General features: G+C 41.1%; 7 protein-coding genes and 1 non-coding gene across 8 annotated transcripts; 5 read left to right on the forward strand and 3 right to left on the reverse strand.

The window, feature by feature from the left end:
- Window positions 1-667: 667 nt before the first annotated feature.
- On the forward strand, window positions 668-3,847 carry PMR1 (Ca(2+)/Mn(2+)-transporting P-type ATPase). Its single transcript, XM_018855910.1, has one exon. It carries the CDS (start codon window positions 856-858, stop codon window positions 3,640-3,642), a length of 2,787 nt encoding a protein of 928 aa, XP_018711690.1. The 5' UTR covers window positions 668-855; the 3' UTR covers window positions 3,643-3,847.
- On the reverse strand, window positions 3,726-4,547 carry METBIDRAFT_78224 (ubiquinone biosynthesis protein; the record flags this gene model as incomplete). Its single annotated transcript, XM_018858847.1, has 1 exon — window positions 3,726-4,547. One exon carries the CDS (start codon window positions 4,545-4,547, stop codon window positions 3,726-3,728), a length of 822 nt encoding a protein of 273 aa, XP_018711691.1.
- Window positions 4,548-5,631: 1,084 nt separating this feature from the next.
- METBIDRAFT_11744 (uncharacterized protein) lies at window positions 5,632-6,792 on the reverse strand (the record flags this gene model as incomplete). Its single annotated transcript, XM_018854076.1, has 1 exon — window positions 5,632-6,792. The coding sequence occupies one exon, from the start codon at window positions 6,790-6,792 to the stop codon at window positions 5,632-5,634; it is 1,161 nt and encodes a 386-aa protein (XP_018711692.1).
- Window positions 6,793-8,447: 1,655 nt separating this feature from the next.
- Window positions 8,448-10,137, forward strand: METBIDRAFT_69441 (uncharacterized protein; the record flags this gene model as incomplete). The annotated part of the gene is made up of 2 exons (XM_018858379.1): window positions 8,448-9,594; window positions 9,736-10,137. The coding sequence occupies exons 1-2, from the start codon at window positions 8,884-8,886 to the stop codon at window positions 10,135-10,137; spliced, it is 1,113 nt and encodes a 370-aa protein (XP_018711693.1). The 5' UTR covers window positions 8,448-8,883.
- A 156-nt stretch (window positions 10,138-10,293) lies between these two features.
- Window positions 10,294-10,863, reverse strand: METBIDRAFT_42642 (uncharacterized protein; the record flags this gene model as incomplete). The annotated part of the gene is made up of 1 exon (XM_018857565.1): window positions 10,294-10,863. The coding sequence occupies one exon, from the start codon at window positions 10,861-10,863 to the stop codon at window positions 10,294-10,296; it is 570 nt and encodes a 189-aa protein (XP_018711694.1).
- A 674-nt stretch (window positions 10,864-11,537) lies between these two features.
- On the forward strand, window positions 11,538-13,007 carry METBIDRAFT_31769 (uncharacterized protein). The gene has a single exon (XM_018855911.1). The coding sequence runs from the start codon at window positions 11,948-11,950 to the stop codon at window positions 12,875-12,877; it is 930 nt and encodes a 309-aa protein (XP_018711695.1). The 5' UTR covers window positions 11,538-11,947; the 3' UTR covers window positions 12,878-13,007.
- METBIDRAFT_82845 (uncharacterized protein) lies at window positions 12,999-14,237 on the forward strand (the record flags this gene model as incomplete). The annotated part of the gene is made up of 2 exons (XM_018859223.1): window positions 12,999-13,029; window positions 13,216-14,237. The coding sequence occupies 2 exons, from the start codon at window positions 12,999-13,001 to the stop codon at window positions 14,103-14,105; spliced, it is 921 nt and encodes a 306-aa protein (XP_018711696.1). The 3' UTR covers window positions 14,106-14,237.
- Window positions 14,238-17,038: 2,801 nt separating this feature from the next.
- Window positions 17,039-17,110, forward strand: METBIDRAFT_t127. The gene has a single exon. It is a non-coding gene; the product is annotated as a tRNA-Met (tRNA).
- Window positions 17,111-18,544: the final 1,434 nt, after the last annotated feature.

The following is an 18,544-nucleotide window of genomic DNA, read 5'->3' on the forward strand; positions in this document are numbered from 1 at the left end:
TCATGATAGCGATATATAGTACTGGTCGGCATATGGACAATGCTATTTGGGGTAGAAAAATTTGTGGCATGAATTTTGCATCTCAGTGATTTGGAAAAAGAGAATTTGTTATGCCTCGGATCAAGAGTTTCGTTTACTTCATGTACTTGTTCGCAAAGTATGACTTCAAGTGTGCATGTGCTGAATCTTAACAAACTGCATCACCAAGGCTTTAGATAGGTGCGCGACTCAGCACGACTATACCTTTCGGCATTGGGATCTGAGATCCTCCTACAACTGATAGTGTCATTATGTTTTGAAAAGTAAGGGCTATTTCTATATCTTTACGCCGCTTTTTAGAAAAGGATTCAATGAAAATGAAGAACAATCCGATAATCTCTTTTAATCGCCATCAAATTGACTAGGTGCGTCGTGGCACGTTCTTGTTTTTTCAGTATCAGATTTCTCAATTCAAGTATGTACGGTACTTCGGATCCTTAGGATACTACTATTCTCTAAAAACCCTTAAGGAAGAAAGGAAAGGGAAAAAACTTTCCCTGTACGGAAGTTTTTTTCCTCTTGCCACGTGAGGGATGCCTACATGGCGGATACCACGTGACATGTTTGCAGGCAAAGACGCGCGTAGACCGCAGCCAGGGTGCCGAGCGCGATCGCCATCTTCTGTTCAAAAAAATTGGCCACCAACAGTTGCTAAGAGGTAAGCTTCTTTACCATCTCAAACTGTCAAGCAGTATCTTACAGCCACTCGCTCGAGGCTTCCGCTTGTAATAGAACTGGCCGTCAATTGTGTGGATAGAGGTGCTCTGTGTTCCAGGTTAAAGTGCTATTTTGTAGAACTTTTTCTTGCATTGAAAGATGAGCGAAAATCCATTCCTACTAGGCGAAAAGCTCCTGAAAAATCGGCTGTCGACTCCGTCCGCTAGATACTCCCAGCTTTCTGTGTCAGATACTATCACAGAACTTCAAACTGATTCTCAGAATGGTTTGTCTAATAGTCAGGATATACTTAATCGGCGGCTGCTTCATGGGATAAATGAGTTGAGCTCTGATGAAGAAGAGTCTTTGGTGATGAAGTTTATTTCGTCTTTTTACTCAGACCCATTGATTCTTTTACTCATTGCATCCGCTGTGCTCAGTTTCTGGATGGGGAACGTCGATGATGCAGTCTCTATCACCTTGGCGATTACTATTGTCGTCACTGTTGGCTTCGTCCAAGAATATCGCTCGGAACAAAGCTTGCAAGCGTTAAACAAACTTGTTCCAGCGGTGACAAAGCTAACAAGGAATAGCAACACATCCAGCGTGTTGGCATCTGCCTTAGTACCTGGCGACTTGGTTCATTTCTCGCAAGGGGATCGCATTCCTGCTGATATTCGCTTGACAGAAGCCGTACACTTGAGTATTGACGAGTCCAACTTGACAGGTGAAAACAGGCCGGTGAAGAAACAAGTCAATGCGATTCCTAGTATTCCTTCCGATGCCGCAAACCATGCACCAGTCACTGAAAGAACTTCGATTGCCTTCATGGGTACATTGGTCCGTGATGGGCACGGAACAGGGATAGTAGTTGCTACTGGGTCTCAGACAGAGTTTGGCGTTGTTTTTGAGATGATGTCAGAAATCGAGAAACCCAAGACCCCGCTTCAACAAGCCATGGACAAATTGGGAAAAGATCTTTCAATTTTCAGTTTTATTGTCATTGGAATCATCTTCTTATTGGGAATCATACAAGGCCGCGCGTGGTTAGATATGTTTCAGATCTCTGTCTCATTGGCCGTAGCAGCTATTCCGGAAGGATTACCAATTATTGTTACTGTGACCTTGGCTTTGGGTGTCTTGAGAATGGCCAAAAGAAAAGCAATTGTGCGCAGATTACCCAGCGTGGAAACTTTGGGCAGCGTCAATGTTATTTGCTCTGATAAGACGGGTACCTTGACACAGAATCACATGACGGTCACCAAAACTTGGGCATTTGACTTCAAGAGCTCTGGATCGTTTAATAGTCCTTTCCTACTTGTCGATAAATTGAGTGACAACACATTACATCACTCCTTGACACCTAACATGACTCAAGTATTGGAGGTAGGAAACATCTGCAATAATTCGAAGTTTTCGAGAGAAAATGATAAATATGTGGGAAACGCTTCCGATATTGCTATCATGGAATGCTTGCCTCATTTTGGATTGGAAGATATGAGGGGCACAAAACAAAGAGTATATGAGTTGCCATTTTCGTCTGAGAGAAAATTTATGGCTATATGCGTCCATGGTGGGGACATCAACAAATCTGAGACCCACGTTAAAGGTGCTACTGAAGCCGTCCTTAAAATGTGTACTAGATATTTGGATGAGTCCGGCAATATTCAAAATATATCAGAAGATATTTTGAAAAGAATTCATGAAAATTCAACTGCCCTCGCATCGGAAGGATTGAGAGTCTTGGCATTCGCCAAAAACAGACAGTTATTTACAGATGAGAAGGAGATTCATTCTCCTGTACCCTCGAATTTGGTATTTTGTGGATTGATTGGTATGAAGGATCCTCCAAGACCAAATGTTGGACATGCAATATCCATGTTGATGAAAGGAGGAGTTCATGTGATCATGATTACCGGTGACTCGCCTTCTACCGCGGCCAATATTGCAAAGCAGATTGGCATACCATTCACAAGCAAAGATTCCATCATGACTGGAGATCAGTTAGACAGTTTAGATGAGGAAAGCTTGAGTCTCGCGATACATAATGTATCAGTATTTGCAAGAACCACACCTGAGCATAAAGTCACGATTGTCAAAGCCTTACAGAGAAGAGGCGATATTGTCGCCATGACTGGTGACGGAGTCAACGATGCACCAGCATTGAAATTAGCAGACATCGGTATTGCCATGGGTAAAAATGGAACAGATGTCGCGAAAGAAGCTGCAGACATGGTTCTCACAGATGACGACTTCTCCACCATCTTGTGTGCAATTGAAGAGGGGAAAGGCATTTTTTACAACATTCAAAATTTCGTGACTTTCCAGTTGTCGACGTCGATTGCTGCCTTGACATTAATCGCATTGGCTACATTTTTTGGATTGCCCAACCCTTTGAACGCCATGCAAATTTTGTGGATCAACATTCTTATGGACGGGCCCCCTGCTCAATCGTTGGGTGTAGAGCCTGTTGATCATGAGGTCATGAACAAACCGCCTAGAAAAAGAAATGATAAAATCTTGACGCAAAACGTCATCAAAAGGGTTTTACAAAGTGCTGCCATGATCATCCTTGGCACTTTATACATCTTTATTCGGGAGATGCAGGACAACCAGATTACGGCAAGAGATACTACCATGACGTTCACATGTTTTGTCTTCTTTGATATGTTCAACGCATTGTCTTGTCGTCACTACTCTAAATCACTTTTTGAGTTGGGATTCACGAACCCGATGTTTAATTTCGCGGTGCTCGGCTCTCTCTTCGGGCAATTGTGTGCGATATATGTTCCGTTCTTTCAATCCATCTTTCAAACAGAGGCTCTCACATTGAGGGATTTGATCAATTTGTTGATAATCACAAGTACCGTTTTCATTGGTGATGAGGTAAGGAAGTATTTGTTAAAAAGGAGAACGATGTACAATGGTTTTGACTACAATGTTTGAAATTTTTATGATGTAAATCCATACGTATAAAACAATAAGTTACATACCCACTTCAATACTGTTTATCCATGATAAAGAATCGATTAACTACTCTTTTTTAATATTTCTTCCAAGCTAACCACCCCTTGAAAGTTTGCGTCCCCAAGCTTCTCGTATAACTTCAAAGCCACGGTTTCAGTACTTACTGGTGGCCGTATAAGATCATTCAATGGTGCAATTTTGTCTGAGAAAAGTATGTTTTTGACATTGTAACCCAAATCAATGAATCTGCTTAAGATCTTTCTGTTGTTCATGACTGGCTCATTCGCATCATACATGAAATTGGGTCTCATAAAAATTGCACGGAGGCCTTTTTTGCATGAAAGTTCAAACTCTGCTTCTCTCTTTGTAGAAAGGTACTCGTCAGGCACGATAGGAGGCTTCGCATCCGCAGAAATATATACAAATGCGGGAATTTTTTCACTTGCCCCTTCCTTCTGACTGACATCCAAAAACGAGTCGGCGAGAATAACAGCCAGATCCCTTTGTATAGCCCCATATGTATTCGAAGGTTTTCTGGCCATGGGATTTGACCCCTTTAGAGAATTCGCCAATTTTTGTACATCATTCAAAAAACTAAAATTCAGATTGATACTAGACTTGTAGTCCAGGTCTTCAAAAAGTATACCAACTGAATGCACAACCGCTGTTTTGCCAGCTAGCTTTTCTCTATACGATTCAGGTTCCAAAAGGTTTGCTTTCTCCCAATTCACTTTAGAAATCCATGAGTTGTCCATGTGAGACAATGCCTTTGGGGCAGCTCCTGACCTCGAAAGCGAAGTGACTGACCAACCTTGACGCACCCCAATCTCACATATTTTACGCCCCAAAAATCCGTTTCCACCCAAGACTGCAATTGAGCTCATTCTTAAAGTAGGTTTTCAAATGATGGTGGAAGCTAGAGTGGCGACAGAACAGCAAGTTGCCGCGGTAAGCAATCATGTATGCTTGTACACACTTCACTCGCTTGGTGATCTGGGATATTCTATACAAGAAGAATTTTGGTATTTTCTTGATATTACTTTCATGCTGATTTCAGGATTTTATTGATTGACGTTCTGATTTGCTCGGGCCAATTAATATATTAACATGAAACGTACCATTTATATAGTTAGAATCAGAGTATGAGAGTCATAGGTTCTTCGCGTTATTTCATAGGCCAGTGTGTTTCCCGCATACAGTCTCTTGATGAATCCCTTGACGATGTATTAAGCGAACTTTCGGTCTTCTTCACAATTGAAAAGAGACTCTCTGAATGACAGCGGGAGAAAAATCAAAACAAAAGTTGCATGGGCTTTCAATTTGTCTCGCAATGTAACTTTCTCAGTAGAGGACTACATGCTGGTGTAATTAATTGACTGTATCAACCTCGCAATGTGATGGTGCATACACATTACATCATATTATAGGGTGTCACTGGAGAGATGTAAAACCCCACCACTAACGAAAAACTATAAAGAAAAAACCTATAATAGATCGCAACATTGGCTCAGGTGTGAAGGCGCGAGCACCAATTCACGAAATCTCCCAAAGAGAATGTCAAAAAGACTTCTGCCCATGACCAATCTCAACCACTTGAATAAAGTTAACCAAATGTCATCGTCCCATAGGGGATGTTTTTCTGAGGGCCCGTAGCCACAGTTCATTTGGCAAGGCGGCAAGACGTACATTTGTCTTTGCCTCCTGGTCCCTAAGCAAATAAACCATGCGAACGGCTTTAACAAATCAATTAAGGTTTCTTAAATTGTTAAAGGAAGTTTTCAAGGGAGCTAGCATCTCCCTTAAGTGCATTGTAGCTTGAAAACCGATCTTTTGCCACCAAAAGTGCACAAACATATCGGACAGCCTACAACAAGAACTTCAAAGTTTAGCAACTACGATCTCTGCTTAACACAAATTTGGATTTGAAAAAATATAGACAGAATACATTTTATAGATTCCAGTGAACGCTCATTCACTAAATTTTTTGCGTAAAAAGACGAATTCCTCGTCCTCTACTTCCTCCATAGAAGGATGTCTTTTCAAATAATTGGTATCGTCATCTACCAATCTTTCACATTCCTCAGAGTTTATCGACTCAGTTTCTTGATTAGTATTCTCAACTTCATCTTGCGAGATTGAGTTTTCAGCAGATGCGGATAGTTCAGAAGAACTACCGGGCACAAAAGAATACTCATTAGATTCATTAGATTGGCAGCTACAAGAGCTGACTTCTGTCTCAAAATTCAGATTCCCAGTAGCTTTCTTTGTTTCATTGTCTCCAAGGTTCAGTCCATGTTTTCCTGTGATTAAAGCGCCTCCAATCAATGCGTATAAATACTTTTGAGCCTCTTCTTTGTTCAATTGTTGTTGTTTTTCAAACTTTGACAGCTTAGATATTTTTTCTCCATCCTTCTTGGCGGCATGACTGATGCTTTCATTATGTGTTTCATGGGCGCATTTGCGTTTTTGTTTAAGTTGAGCTTGCTTCACTGCTTCAAATGCCCCATGTTCAGTGCTTGCAATCTCGCGCTTAGGGGTGCTGAATTGGTTCGATGTATCGTCGCGATAATATTCGCGAGCTCTGTTCAGCTTTTCAATATTGATGTTTGCAGTTTGTGTGATTTGGTTCGGTATATCCATTTTTACTTGAACTGGGACTTCTCTCCCAGCAAAATCAGTATTTTTAAGACTTTTTTTTGAATCAGCCTTGGGCGTTGTTGTGAACGTCAAGTTAGAAGGCATGACACTGAATAAATCAACAAAGATCTGGCGTCTTTTTGGGACATTCAAAATCAAGGCACTGTGCCTCTCATACTGCTGCCAGCTGATTCGGTCAATGTCAATGTCTTTGCTTAAGAATTGAAAGACTTTTTTAAAACCGTCAACAAACGACTCGACCACTAAGTTCACGACAAAGGGATTCCTTGAGTCTGCTGATACCCTCAACTTGTAAGAGCGGAAATTTCCAAGATCCTTGAATAATTGAATTTGATATAAGTCATCGGTTTCAACTCTCTTTATATATTTCGGTTTTTGCAGAATAGCACATTCTAAATATTGCGTCTGCTGAACATTGTGCATTAACGCGTCAAGAAAGATTGCTGATGATGGCGTGATACAGGTAAGCATTGTGTTTTTGATGAAGAGATGAAAATGAAACCAAATTTACCACCCGACCAAATTATGGCTAAATATATGTATTAGTTTGCTTATAAATTGTAAGAACATTCTAGAATAATAGGTATCCCGATATCACATATACTTTCCAGAAAATTCGAAAATGCGCAGCATAAATGGAGGTGGCGGAAACTTCTAGATACTGCGGCGGGAGTTCTTGTTGCATTTCTCGCAGGACTGCGTAAATGTCAGCCCAAAAAAGCACACTGTGATTACAAATTTTGAACGGCATGACTCAAAAACACAAAAAGAAATCTAGAATGATATGGATCATAAATTATGTAGATACAGTAAGGTATAAAGTTTGCGTGGAAGTAATTGTTTCGGTTCCCTCCGAATAGTAATCAAAATCAACTATGCAAATCAGGCCCGAAACCACATGGGTCAGAGATTCAGCAAGAGTAAATCCGTCCCAAACCGACGGAAAAGAGGTTACTTGACTTTTGTCAATGGTGCTTGTGGTCATAACCGATGTGCTTGTCCATGCGGAAGAAGTTGTAGTAGCAGGATCCAAAGTTTGTAGTGACGTCGTTGCTTCAGCTTCTTTCTCTGTAGTGAAACTGCTGGTCTCAGCAGGAATTTGGGTAGTAACAGGATCCAAAGTTTCTATTTGAGTAGTTTTCTCAGCTTCTTGATCTGTTGTGAAATTGCTGGTCTCGGCAAGAGTTTGCGTGGTTTCAGACTCCAAAGTCTGAGTGGTGAATTCGGTTTCTTTTTCGCTGGTGTCGGCAGGAGATTGGGTAGCTTCAGTCCCTGTAGCCGCAACAACGGAGCTATATACACTTATTTAAATTGTGGATGTAAAAGTTGAAGTGTATCGAGTAGTTGTTGATGTTGATGTCAGTGTACTCCAATCGATCACTGTCGAAGTTGCCGCGTCAACAACGTGAGTATTGGTCACCGTCTTATCCACTGTCTTCGTGACTTTTATAACTTTGACACCACGTTTTTTATTGTCTGATGCAATAGAAAGGTAAGCAAGTGAAAGAAGTGAAAGAAGGATGGAAAATTTCATTATTAATTGGATGAAATATTATTTAAATGAATGACTGGGGTGGGTGCAAAAGAGCGACTAGGGTTAAGATGTTGGCGAGCGGAAATTTGTGTGAGATCAACCAAGGGTATTCGGGTTTATTGTTTCTTGTTTTTTAAGAGGAGAGGTGGAAATTTTGAAAACCGAAGGATGTACTTTAGGGGATTTTAATGTGATTATGTAGTGAAGATGTGTCCTATTGCGAGTGCATGCTGACTGCTTGCTGGTTCTTTGCTGGTTTACCCACGTGTGTGGTGGAAAGCCAGCAGCGGCTGGTACCCAAGTCTCAAAAAGGAAATGGTTTACAACTCTCTGTAGCATCCTTCGAGTAGGCTTTAATAAAATACCTGCAGCAAGCGTCGAATAATTTTGCAAAGGCGAATTTCTATTCGAATTTGGGTGCCAGCCACACTATATGCAGTTAAAGCTGGCCTGTGCGCACCGTTTTGGGAAATTGATCAAGTTGCCAGCATCTGTAAGAAAATTCCCGAAAAAGTAAGCGAACTTCTATCTTCGGCGGGTATAACTATATGCCTTGAAGGCGAATACCGACACGCTTTACAGTGTTCGCTGGTAAAGATAAGTTATTTTATTCCTACATTCACTACCTACCAAAGCCCAAAACCTCCATCAAAGTAAAAATTGGAGCTGTTATTTTATATAAAAAAAATATGCGTTTCCTACAGGGATCTGAATATGTTTAATGGAATCAGCATGTGCTCTCTTCTAAAAAATTGGAGATTTCACTTAATCTGACACACGCGACTTGTTTCAAAAGACCAGCAAAATGCTGAACGGCTGGCGCGATTTATTCGCCCTCGGTTTGACTGGCCACGACTTCCGGTCCTACCTCACCACCCCCGTTTTCCCCCTCCCTCTCCAATTCCGGCCTCTACTTTAGTAATCTGGGGAAATCTGCATCCAAAACAAGTCAGTCAGAAACCATTTTTTCAAATATTTCACTCCCTGTGCTATTTTTTTTTTACTGGTTCTTGTCAGAAATACCTGCAATGAGCTATTTCAATGGTTCGTCATCGGGAAATAATCCTCTTGCATTCCCGTCATATAATCAACAAAATTTACAACAACGAAACATTACTGGCCTTAGCCCTGCAAACAACCCAGTGAACCAACTACAGAACCAATACAGTGAATCTTCTTTAAGCGCACCTCTACAACAAGGTGAAAATCCAGCTTCAAGACAAGCTGACGAATACATTAACTCTGAGAGTGAGGTGCGCAATGCCCAAGGAAGTTCGGCCAGTGGCACTAGATCACAACAGAGTTTAAAAAAAAATCGTGCGGAAGACGGTCCGAAGAAAACGTCATTAAAAAAAGATCGAGTCAATCGTCCGGGACAAAAGTTTGGGGCAAAGAAGAGACTGTGGGTATGGTCGTGGTTTGTGCAAGATTTGAACGACCAAAATGTTGCAGTGTGTGACTTTTGTGGAAAAGTAATCACCCGTGTCACTAGCGATCGGGGCCTGCCTAAGAAATTGGTAGAGCATCTCCATACACATAAGCTTACAAAGGACCTGATCAATGCGTCTCGCCCCATTCCAATGGATGGCAGTGGGAACTCTTACTTGAGCAACCTTCAGACTTCTTATGCCGGCCCCTTTCCGCAACAATCAGGGAACAGCGGAATCAATGATGTTGTCTCTTCGGGAACTCCCGGACAAATAGGATTGGCTTCGCCTTCTCAGCATCCGCAACAAACTGTCACGCGACATAAAAAACTACAGTCTCTGCTGTCTCATGCGCAACTGTCAAATCCCCAACGCCATGCAAGCTCTGAGTCCATCGCTCCTGAACTTCAGCAAAACGGTTCAAAGTATAGACGAACGAATACAATGACTGAGTACTCGTCAGAAACGCAACAGCTTCATCCACAATCTCAAGTCCACATTTCACAGCTTCATACACCCAACTCCAACTCACAGACACAACACAGTCGAAGATATATTCTGTCCAAGTTCGAAAATGCACCATATTCGGGACCTATTTTTCATCGTCATCTTCTCAAGTTTCTAGCTGAAAACAAGCTCCCGATTCGTATCCTCAAGCTGCATTCCTTTCAGCAACTTATATATGACTTGAGGCCAGACTCAATCACCGACTTATTAGATCTTACTGGTCTTTATACTTCTTTTGTGGAGGTTGCCCGCGCTGAGAATCTAAATGAAACTTTGAGCAATAATGATTCATCCATCGCTGAGACGAACGTCGTCAATACTTTGGCACAAGAAATGATAAAAAAATGATCACAACATTGCATCGCCTTTAGTTAAGGGCAAATCGGATCTTATAAACTTCCTCTCTACACAGCAGGTAATTTGTAGCATGATATGTGAAGCATGAGTAATGAAGTAACGACAATTATATTGGCTTTTCTCTAGAGTTGTAACCAAGAGTATTACTTAGTGTTTGCTAACTGATCGTACCCAAGTATTGTTTTCATCGAATTCGCGCCACAATCGACTAATAGACATTCCAAGATCATATTTCCTCTTCTCGATTTCATCCTTTTTACTTCTCAATTTTTCAATGGCCCGGGTAATCTTCAGGCGAGTTGGGTAGTCAATTTCCACATTATACGGCGGAAGGAGAGTACTTAAAAAGCGGACTTCTTTTTCGATCTTGTCGATGCGCGTCACGTATTCATCGTACTTAGATTGATTGTGCTTTAATTGATACGCTTTGTCACCCATTTTCCTATCAATCGCACGGGATTTGTTCTCTGGTAAGTTCCCGTAACGCTGAGTAATGGGTCGTAAATTTCCTCCTTTTTCTTCTATGGGCATACCTCCTTCCCTCGAAATTTTCCGTACTGTAAATTTGATTGGCTTTTTTGATTCAGTCCTCTCTAGCAGATTTGACGCCCGGGGTTTGATCACGTTGTCGGTAGGCGAAGCTGGTGATATCCCGGAATCAGGCTCAAATTTTTCGACAGTATAGTGTTCTTTTTCAGAAGTACGTAAGCCACTCATCGACAAATTATTAATAAGATTTTGTGTGGAATCTGTCGACAGAATCGAAGATATAGATCCTTTCCGTGATGCAGAGCAAATACTCTCGGCTTCGACTTTTGATGAGAGAATTTCACTAACAGCATCTTCTTTCCGGATGTCTGCGGAGATTTCTAGAGTTTGAGTTTCAGTTGAAAAGGTTTTAGTTTCAGTGACCACTGTGGAAGATTCCATTGGCAAAGGGCCCAGCTCATACTTTTCCCCTTCACCATCCTCCGTCTCCGATCTTGATCTCTCAGATCCATCTGAGGGGTAATTTACAGTCTCTGGAAGAACATTACCCACATCATTACTCAACGATTTGCGTGAATCGTTCAGGTCATCTTTTAAACCAGCTGTTCCGTGCCCAAGATCAATCTGTGTGTTCGTTTCACTTGCGACTAGAGACAAGTTTGTGGGTTCGGCAATTATGGCAGCTTGTTCTTCATGCGACATAAGAATAAAATATCCGAAAGTTTTCTAAATTAGTTCAAAATTTTAGGGGTGGGTGTTTCAGACGTGATTCTTGGCGGCGGTGAAGAAGACAGAAGCGAGATGTGTACACGTCTGAGCTATGGGTCGTGTTAAAACCTTAGAAACGCGCCATCTGGGCCCCACTGCTCAGAAATTGTGCTGTGTAGCTCATTAAAATGAACACGAGGTTATCTTCAGACTTCCTTAAACTTTACAAAATTATAACAGAACGATCTATATATGGATGTGCACAAGTCCTTGACATGTATGAAGACTCTGTGAAATTCTTATGTGCGATTTTCTTCTTTTCATTTAGATAGCTTCTTACAAACATCACGTATGTGCTGGCAGGTATTTACTTGTACCAGCACAAAATTGCATGTAGTAAATTTAATTATCTTCAATGGCTATAAGTACTGAGAAGATAGTTTTATCAGGCCGCGGAGCTTTCAACTGGTCGTACATTTTTGAGTATTGTTGAATTTCAAAGTAATTTGCGACTTCAAAAGATGGTGTCCAATCGTCCGCGCGACTTCATCAGCACATTACAGGTGGTAGGTCTATCCTCTCAGCTCAATTCTTATTTCCTACCATGTCTTCCACACTTCACCTCGTAGATCTTGTCGACACATTTCCGTATGAGACCAACGAATTCTACTGGACCTTGACTACTTGTTGTGAACAACCTTTGGGATACATCACCCCTGATATTGCAAAACGTTTTACGAGAAATGACCATGCGCATTATTTCGATGTAGATATGGCGATACGACGTGTCAAAATTAGCAACAAATTGGACACAATTGAAAAACGAGATGCAGCCTTTAAAGAAATTGCGTTATTCTGGAGGAGAACAGATCCTTCTCTCGAAAAGGGTTGGCGTGATGAGCTGTATACTGTGTATTTCCCTAAAGCTACTCCATACGCTCATCTTGAACGTGCATTCGCATGTCTTCTAGGGGTAGTAACATATGGCGTCCATATCACTGGATATGTTCCGGCTGATAAAACGCGTGATAACACTTTGAAAATCTGGGTTCCCAAGCGCTCGGCTACAAAGCAAACATACCCTGGAAAACTAGATAACACCATTGCTGGGGGCTTGGCGTATCCATATTCTATCACCGAAAATGCCATCAAAGAGTGCTACGAAGAAGGAGGATTGAGTGAAAGTTTTGTGAAACAAAACTTGGTTGGAGCAGGTGTGCTTTCATATATGTGTCAGCCATTTGGGCCCAAAGGGCATGTACAGCCTGAAGTTGAGTACATTTACGATTTGATTTTTGATTCTGAGACTGACAATATTCCCCAACCGATAGATGGGGAAGCGGAAGATTTCAAGTTGATGCTGATCACCGAAGTACACCAAAGGATTTTAAATGATGAATTCAAACCCAACTCCGCATTGGTGATTGTGGATTTTATGATCAGACACGGCTACTTGAGTTGGGAAAATGAGCCCCACTACTTGGAAATCGTCTCTCGCATCCACCGAAAACTTCCATTTTCAACCATGAATTGAAAACAGGTCTTTGGAAGACCTCTCCATAACAAGCTATATGATGCTCACGAAGCTTCATTTTGTTTTTCCCGTATAGTATTCCTTTAAACACGTATGTTTCTGATAATGTGAAGTATTCACCATGGCTCATAAAATGATAGCTATTCAGTTAAGTAAGTCTTTCGAAGCATTATTGTCGCAACCCATGAGGAAGAAGCTGATGCATGCTTGAGCGATTTTACGAACGAAAAGTTGTCCTGCATTCCACCTGCCATTCTCACTTTTTTTCACTTCGGGTTCACGGCTGTCAATTATGCTTCAAAGAGACAAAAGTGACGACAGTCTTAACACATACCTAGCAAACTGCCTGAGTGTACTGGAGAATGAACATGACCTCGAATCTGTCTTTTCTGGCGAAACGCTAGATGCAGCCGCTACTCCAGTTTTTCGCAACCGCATCCTGTCTTACACGACGCTCAGAGAACTCCCAGTCGTTTCAGGAATGCTCAAATCTGAACACTTACTATATCCTTCTATTGCAGCTTTGAAGAAAGGAGAGCCACCCCTACTCTCCACACAGCTGAACAAGCTACATTTTATAAAAAAAAATGCGCCTGTCCTCACTGTTTTTATCCATGAAAAGGGCCTGAAGCGCGAATATTGTAAAATCTACTTTAAAGTTTTACAAAATAATTTGACTTGTTATGTGCTCATGTTTTCTGAGGGCGATAACATAGTTCTCTTCAACAATGCCTTGAAACCTCATTGCGATGCCATTTTTAAGGACACCAAGATCCGGGTCATTGGCGCTTCAGGTGCTTCCTCCACTTTCGGTAATGCTGCAATGAAGATGTTTCTTTTGAACAGCTCATCTGTGTCTCTTGTTGATGGCATGGAAAAGGATCTTATAGAATCTATGGAATCTATAAAAGATCTCACCATTTCGAATGCTCAAAAATCTAACAAGCTCTATGGCGCTGTTGCTAGCCAGAGGCGCACTGAGGTACTGAAACTCCTATCCCTGGCAGTATCAATAGCTCCAGTACCATTCGCGACATTTTTTGAACATGGCAATCGAAAGATTGATGGTGTAAAAGTGCCTGGGTCTATTCGTATATTTCAAACATCACCAAAGACATCAGATGTCCACATGTCAAATGACTCTCTCGTTTTATCTACAATAATGTTGACCTTGATTGAACAAGAGGTTCTGAAAATGCGGGGAAACAATAAGCCATCGTTGGTTTAACAAAAAAGAAATTATCATAAAAAAAAACGAGGGACAAGGTGGCTTGAGTAAAAATAGATGAAATGTAGGATTTGTCCAATAAATGGACTTTGATTGATGTCAAGCTGATTGATCTACGTAGCTCATTTTTTACTTGAGCCTTGAAAGGTATATGAAACAAAAGAAATGACCTCCAAAGAAATTCAAAACTTCTTTAACATGCTCGCGAAGTCCCCCCCTTGGAACAACGATCTAATTTTAAACGCTTTTATCAAACCTTCTTCGGCTTTATGGTGATGCACATTGACTCTGTATGCATTTTCATTTTTTTTTTCTTGTGTTTTTAGGGGGAAAAACAGTTGATTATCCGGAATTTTATGCTCTACTCTCGAGTTGGTCACGTACACCATACAAAGTAAGATTTCATATTATCAAAAGCGTAGAGCGCATGACCGAGAGAATCTAGGAGTCTTCTAGAAACAGAATTTGACTTCTCTAAAGTCTTTCATTGAATAAGATCTGGATTATATATTCCCGATGACCGGAGCATAAGCACATGAATCTGTACATCAAAAAGTGGCCCATCAGATGGGCTCTGTTTCGCACTTCATCCAGAAAAGGGCCTAAGATAAGATCTTCACCTGTCTAAGCCTGATTGCATAAGCCTTCCTTACTACCCTTACAAACTTTCTTGTTGCTATTTATTTGGAAAATCCTCTGATGAAAGGAGCAAAACTACAAAACAATATATAGAATATCTTCGAAAAGCTCCCAAATACGTGGCTAGTGTCCACAAACAGTCCCTTCATTTCCGTTAATAACAGTCTGGAAGGTCCTCTTGGCACGCTTTTGTTTACGTATTGGAAATCTCATCATCAGTCTCTAATAAGTTTCCTGTAGTAGTTGCTTCAAGTTAGAGGGTTAGGCTCACCTCCTACGACTTCACCAGTTTTCCAGTGTATCACTTGAAGATCGTGGTGATGATCCGCTTCAAATTTATTACTTTTTCCAAAGATTGTCGTGTGGATGCAACATTTCATTTGAAATCATGGGTTCTGCAAAGTTCAAGTCTTACCACAAGTATTTAGATGCTTTATATTCATCGTAATATGGTTGAGGAAACCGTCTATGGCGTCAAAGCTCCTTTTCAGAGTCATATTTATTCACATAATGAAGTACATTGCCACGCACATTGCACCCAGACTTCCATCGTAACAAAATCATCCAACAAGAAGTAACAGTCAGAACGTACGATTTTTTTTTTTGAAATCCAACGAAAATGCTGGGAAAGAATTTCACCTCGGAAAAAAGTCCCAGCCTATCTGAAAGATTCTTATGGACCACGGTATCCTTTCTTTGAATGAGCGAGCCTCGGGTATACTTTGAGAAACCCATCTTCCCAGAAGATGCCATAACTCGTTGTCTCTGGAAAATTCTCCCCCTTGTTATGAGACAGAAACAGCGAATTTCATGACTGATCTTACTCTGAATAAAACCCCTCCTCGACAGAGAATGATGGACCGAATCAAAGAACAGAATTGATCCTGTAAATCAGCTTTTCCCACATGCTGAATTGCCCACATAGGTTTATTTGGTCTCATTTGTCTTATGTGTTGCCGGCGTGGGATTTTTTGGTGTGACTCTTTTGTTCACAATTTGGGTGGTGTTGGTATTTGCTGAACCAGGTGCGGTCGTTGATGTTGCTATTCCCCACCTTTTACCCCCGAATCTTGCTTAAGAAACTTTGTTTTCTTTATGGGAGGGGTGCATCGAGTGAGGAAAGCATGGACTCATCTCCATCCATATCAGCACGCTTGGCCACCGAAATGAAGCGTCATCAATTAGCGAACCATAAGGCTTTAACATTCACAACACAAACCAGATCGCATACAATACCAAGACATCTAGAGTCTTGTACTAAACTCTTCAAATTTAAAAGGGTATGTCATCCTTAACACTCCGCCGTCAATATTCAATCACAACTCTTATGCTTACTTTCATGATATCGAGGTTGGGTAGTCACGATTCGAATGCAGGCTGTGTTTGAAACTCTGCTATACCTTTCCATCAGCCCGAGTCTCCCCGTGGCCCCTTTTTCCATTAGTCCAATACTAGAACGACACTTGATCTTTTTTTTTTTGATGGATTCATCTGATTAAAGGGGCAAAACTATACAAATAATAATGTATATAAACACCTTTAAACAGCTCTCAGCTACGTACCAAGTGTCTTAGCTCGGCCCGTCCCCTTCCGTTAGTCACGGCCTGAACGGTCCTCATGGCCCGTATCTGTTTGGATATTACGTCATCGACTCCTCGGATAGGTCTCTTGTAGTAGTCGCTTCAACTCGGATGGTTGTAGCGGCCTTAAGGAGCCAACTTCCTGCGACTCGCCACGCCTTCGGGTGTAAACCTTGAAAATCGTGGTGACGAATCAATTTAATTTTGTTAAGTTCTCCAATGAGTTGTCGGCTGGGGCCAACATTGAGTTCAAGCTCATAGGCTTGGTAAATTTTAGGTTCTGTGCAAAGATGGCATCTGAAACATCCTTCTTTAGGTGAACTCAATATGTCTTGTTTCTCTCTAAGGGCCCTGAAAGTACATTCGATTTCTACTTGATCTCGTGAATGGTTTTATTTGTTTAACTTACTAACGAAAAAGCTATTATGAAACAGCCTGGAGCTGTCTCTTAAACTACGAGTAGATCGGTTTATAGATAGTTCAGCCTTAGTGGATAGGCCTAGTCTATCTGTCGTATTCTCGATGTCTAAAAAGTGTTATCCTTCTTCAGGGATGTCTCAGCCTCACGCTCCTTTATAGTTCGTAACCCTTCTATACAGTAGGTGAGGGGTAACCCCGATCAGGAATGTTTAGACTCTTCGTCCTTCGTATTATACAGGATGACGAGAATCTATAATCTTGTTCATGTCGTATCATAACAAAAGCCCAATAGCAAGCGCCGTGGCGCAGTGGAAGCGCGCAGGGCTCATAACCCTGATGTCCCTGGATCGAAACCAGGCGGCGCTATTTTTTACCTAATCTGCTCCCTTGATTCCTCGCCACGCTTTAGCAAAACCCTTCGACAGCCATAAATGTCTCACATCCGCAAGACTGCTTCCGTGTTTCCGCTTAGACTCCGAACCATCAACAAAGACATTGTTCACTTTTTGAAGCGTAGAAGGAAACGATAGTTGCGGGATCTACCAACTCTTTGAGAAAGCTCATGACGTGCAAATAATCAGATGAAACCAAATGTGTGGATACCCCTCCCAGGCTAAAAGTCCCAAAATACGACGCAGACTATTTTTTCTGGACATTCCCAGAAGCAATGCGAGGCATCGTAGGAATTTAACGAAAGTTCAATACAGACCAAAACAGACAAAGCAATATGATTCTATATCTCTTGAACACATAAAAGTCAGGAAAATTCGCCTCCTCAAACTTTTTCCTAAATACTGATGGCAAAAGCATAATTTTTTTCCTAAAGGTTTTTTATATATCTTATTTATATAGTTTTGCCCCTTTGATCAGATAAATCTACCAAAAAAAAAAATATTGGCCCCGATCTAAAACTGCTACGAATACATAGAAGGTTCTAACTGATAAATTGTTGAGGTTCACAGCAACCCTAATGAAATATCCCATACGGATTACTGCATCCAGTGCGAAGCCATCTCTATGGTGCAGCTACTTTAAAAGGAGAGAAGTTTTTCTTCCTCTCTTCCAGTTTTTCCCCTAGTGGATTTTTCCTATCCAAACTAATCTTTCTACCTTTAATCATTCCTAGACTAACATGAATGGATCTAATACTGAAGAAGAGTCGTTTTGAGACCCTCTTCAGGACCAGGACTATGCTTCTCATAATGACATAAAACTCAGGTCTAATCCTATCCTTTCTCCAGCGGGGCTCACTATTAGCTCTGTCCTTACTTCCACACCTTCTGTGTACTATAAGTTGGATCCTTATGCTTACAAAAGGACTGCTTACCCTACGGCATTGTCATTGATACGCATACTGCGTATAGTTTCAACGCTCGCCTAGTACAAAGTAGACTTCAACATATATTCGCACTATCTGAACGGTATGCACTCACTGGATTCGCAAGAAATAAACTCGTTGAACTAATTCTATTTAAATTCGTGAACGCGTGTCTAAGCATTTGGGCTGCAATGGACACTTTGCCTTTAGTTTGGAACCCGATGAAAATAAATCAACTTATGATACTGCTTATCTAATCAAATCAATCCGTTCAAAGGAACACTCAAAATTTCTGTATTTTAATGTCATAATTCATCGGCGTGCCACCAGGTCTTCTATTTTGAATGCGAGAGACACAACCTATCTCGCTCTTAGCTTGGGTGCTTAAACATTCATTTTCGCTCCAGCCAACGGTTAAAAACAATTCCACGTGTTAAGGCTTCAGTCGTATCAAAAAAAAAAAAAAAAAAAAAAAAAAAAAC

This window comes from Metschnikowia bicuspidata (genome assembly GCF_001664035.1).
Source record: "Metschnikowia bicuspidata var. bicuspidata NRRL YB-4993 chromosome Unknown METBIscaffold_3, whole genome shotgun sequence".
Lineage (NCBI taxonomy): Eukaryota > Fungi > Ascomycota > Pichiomycetes > Serinales > Metschnikowiaceae > Metschnikowia > Metschnikowia bicuspidata.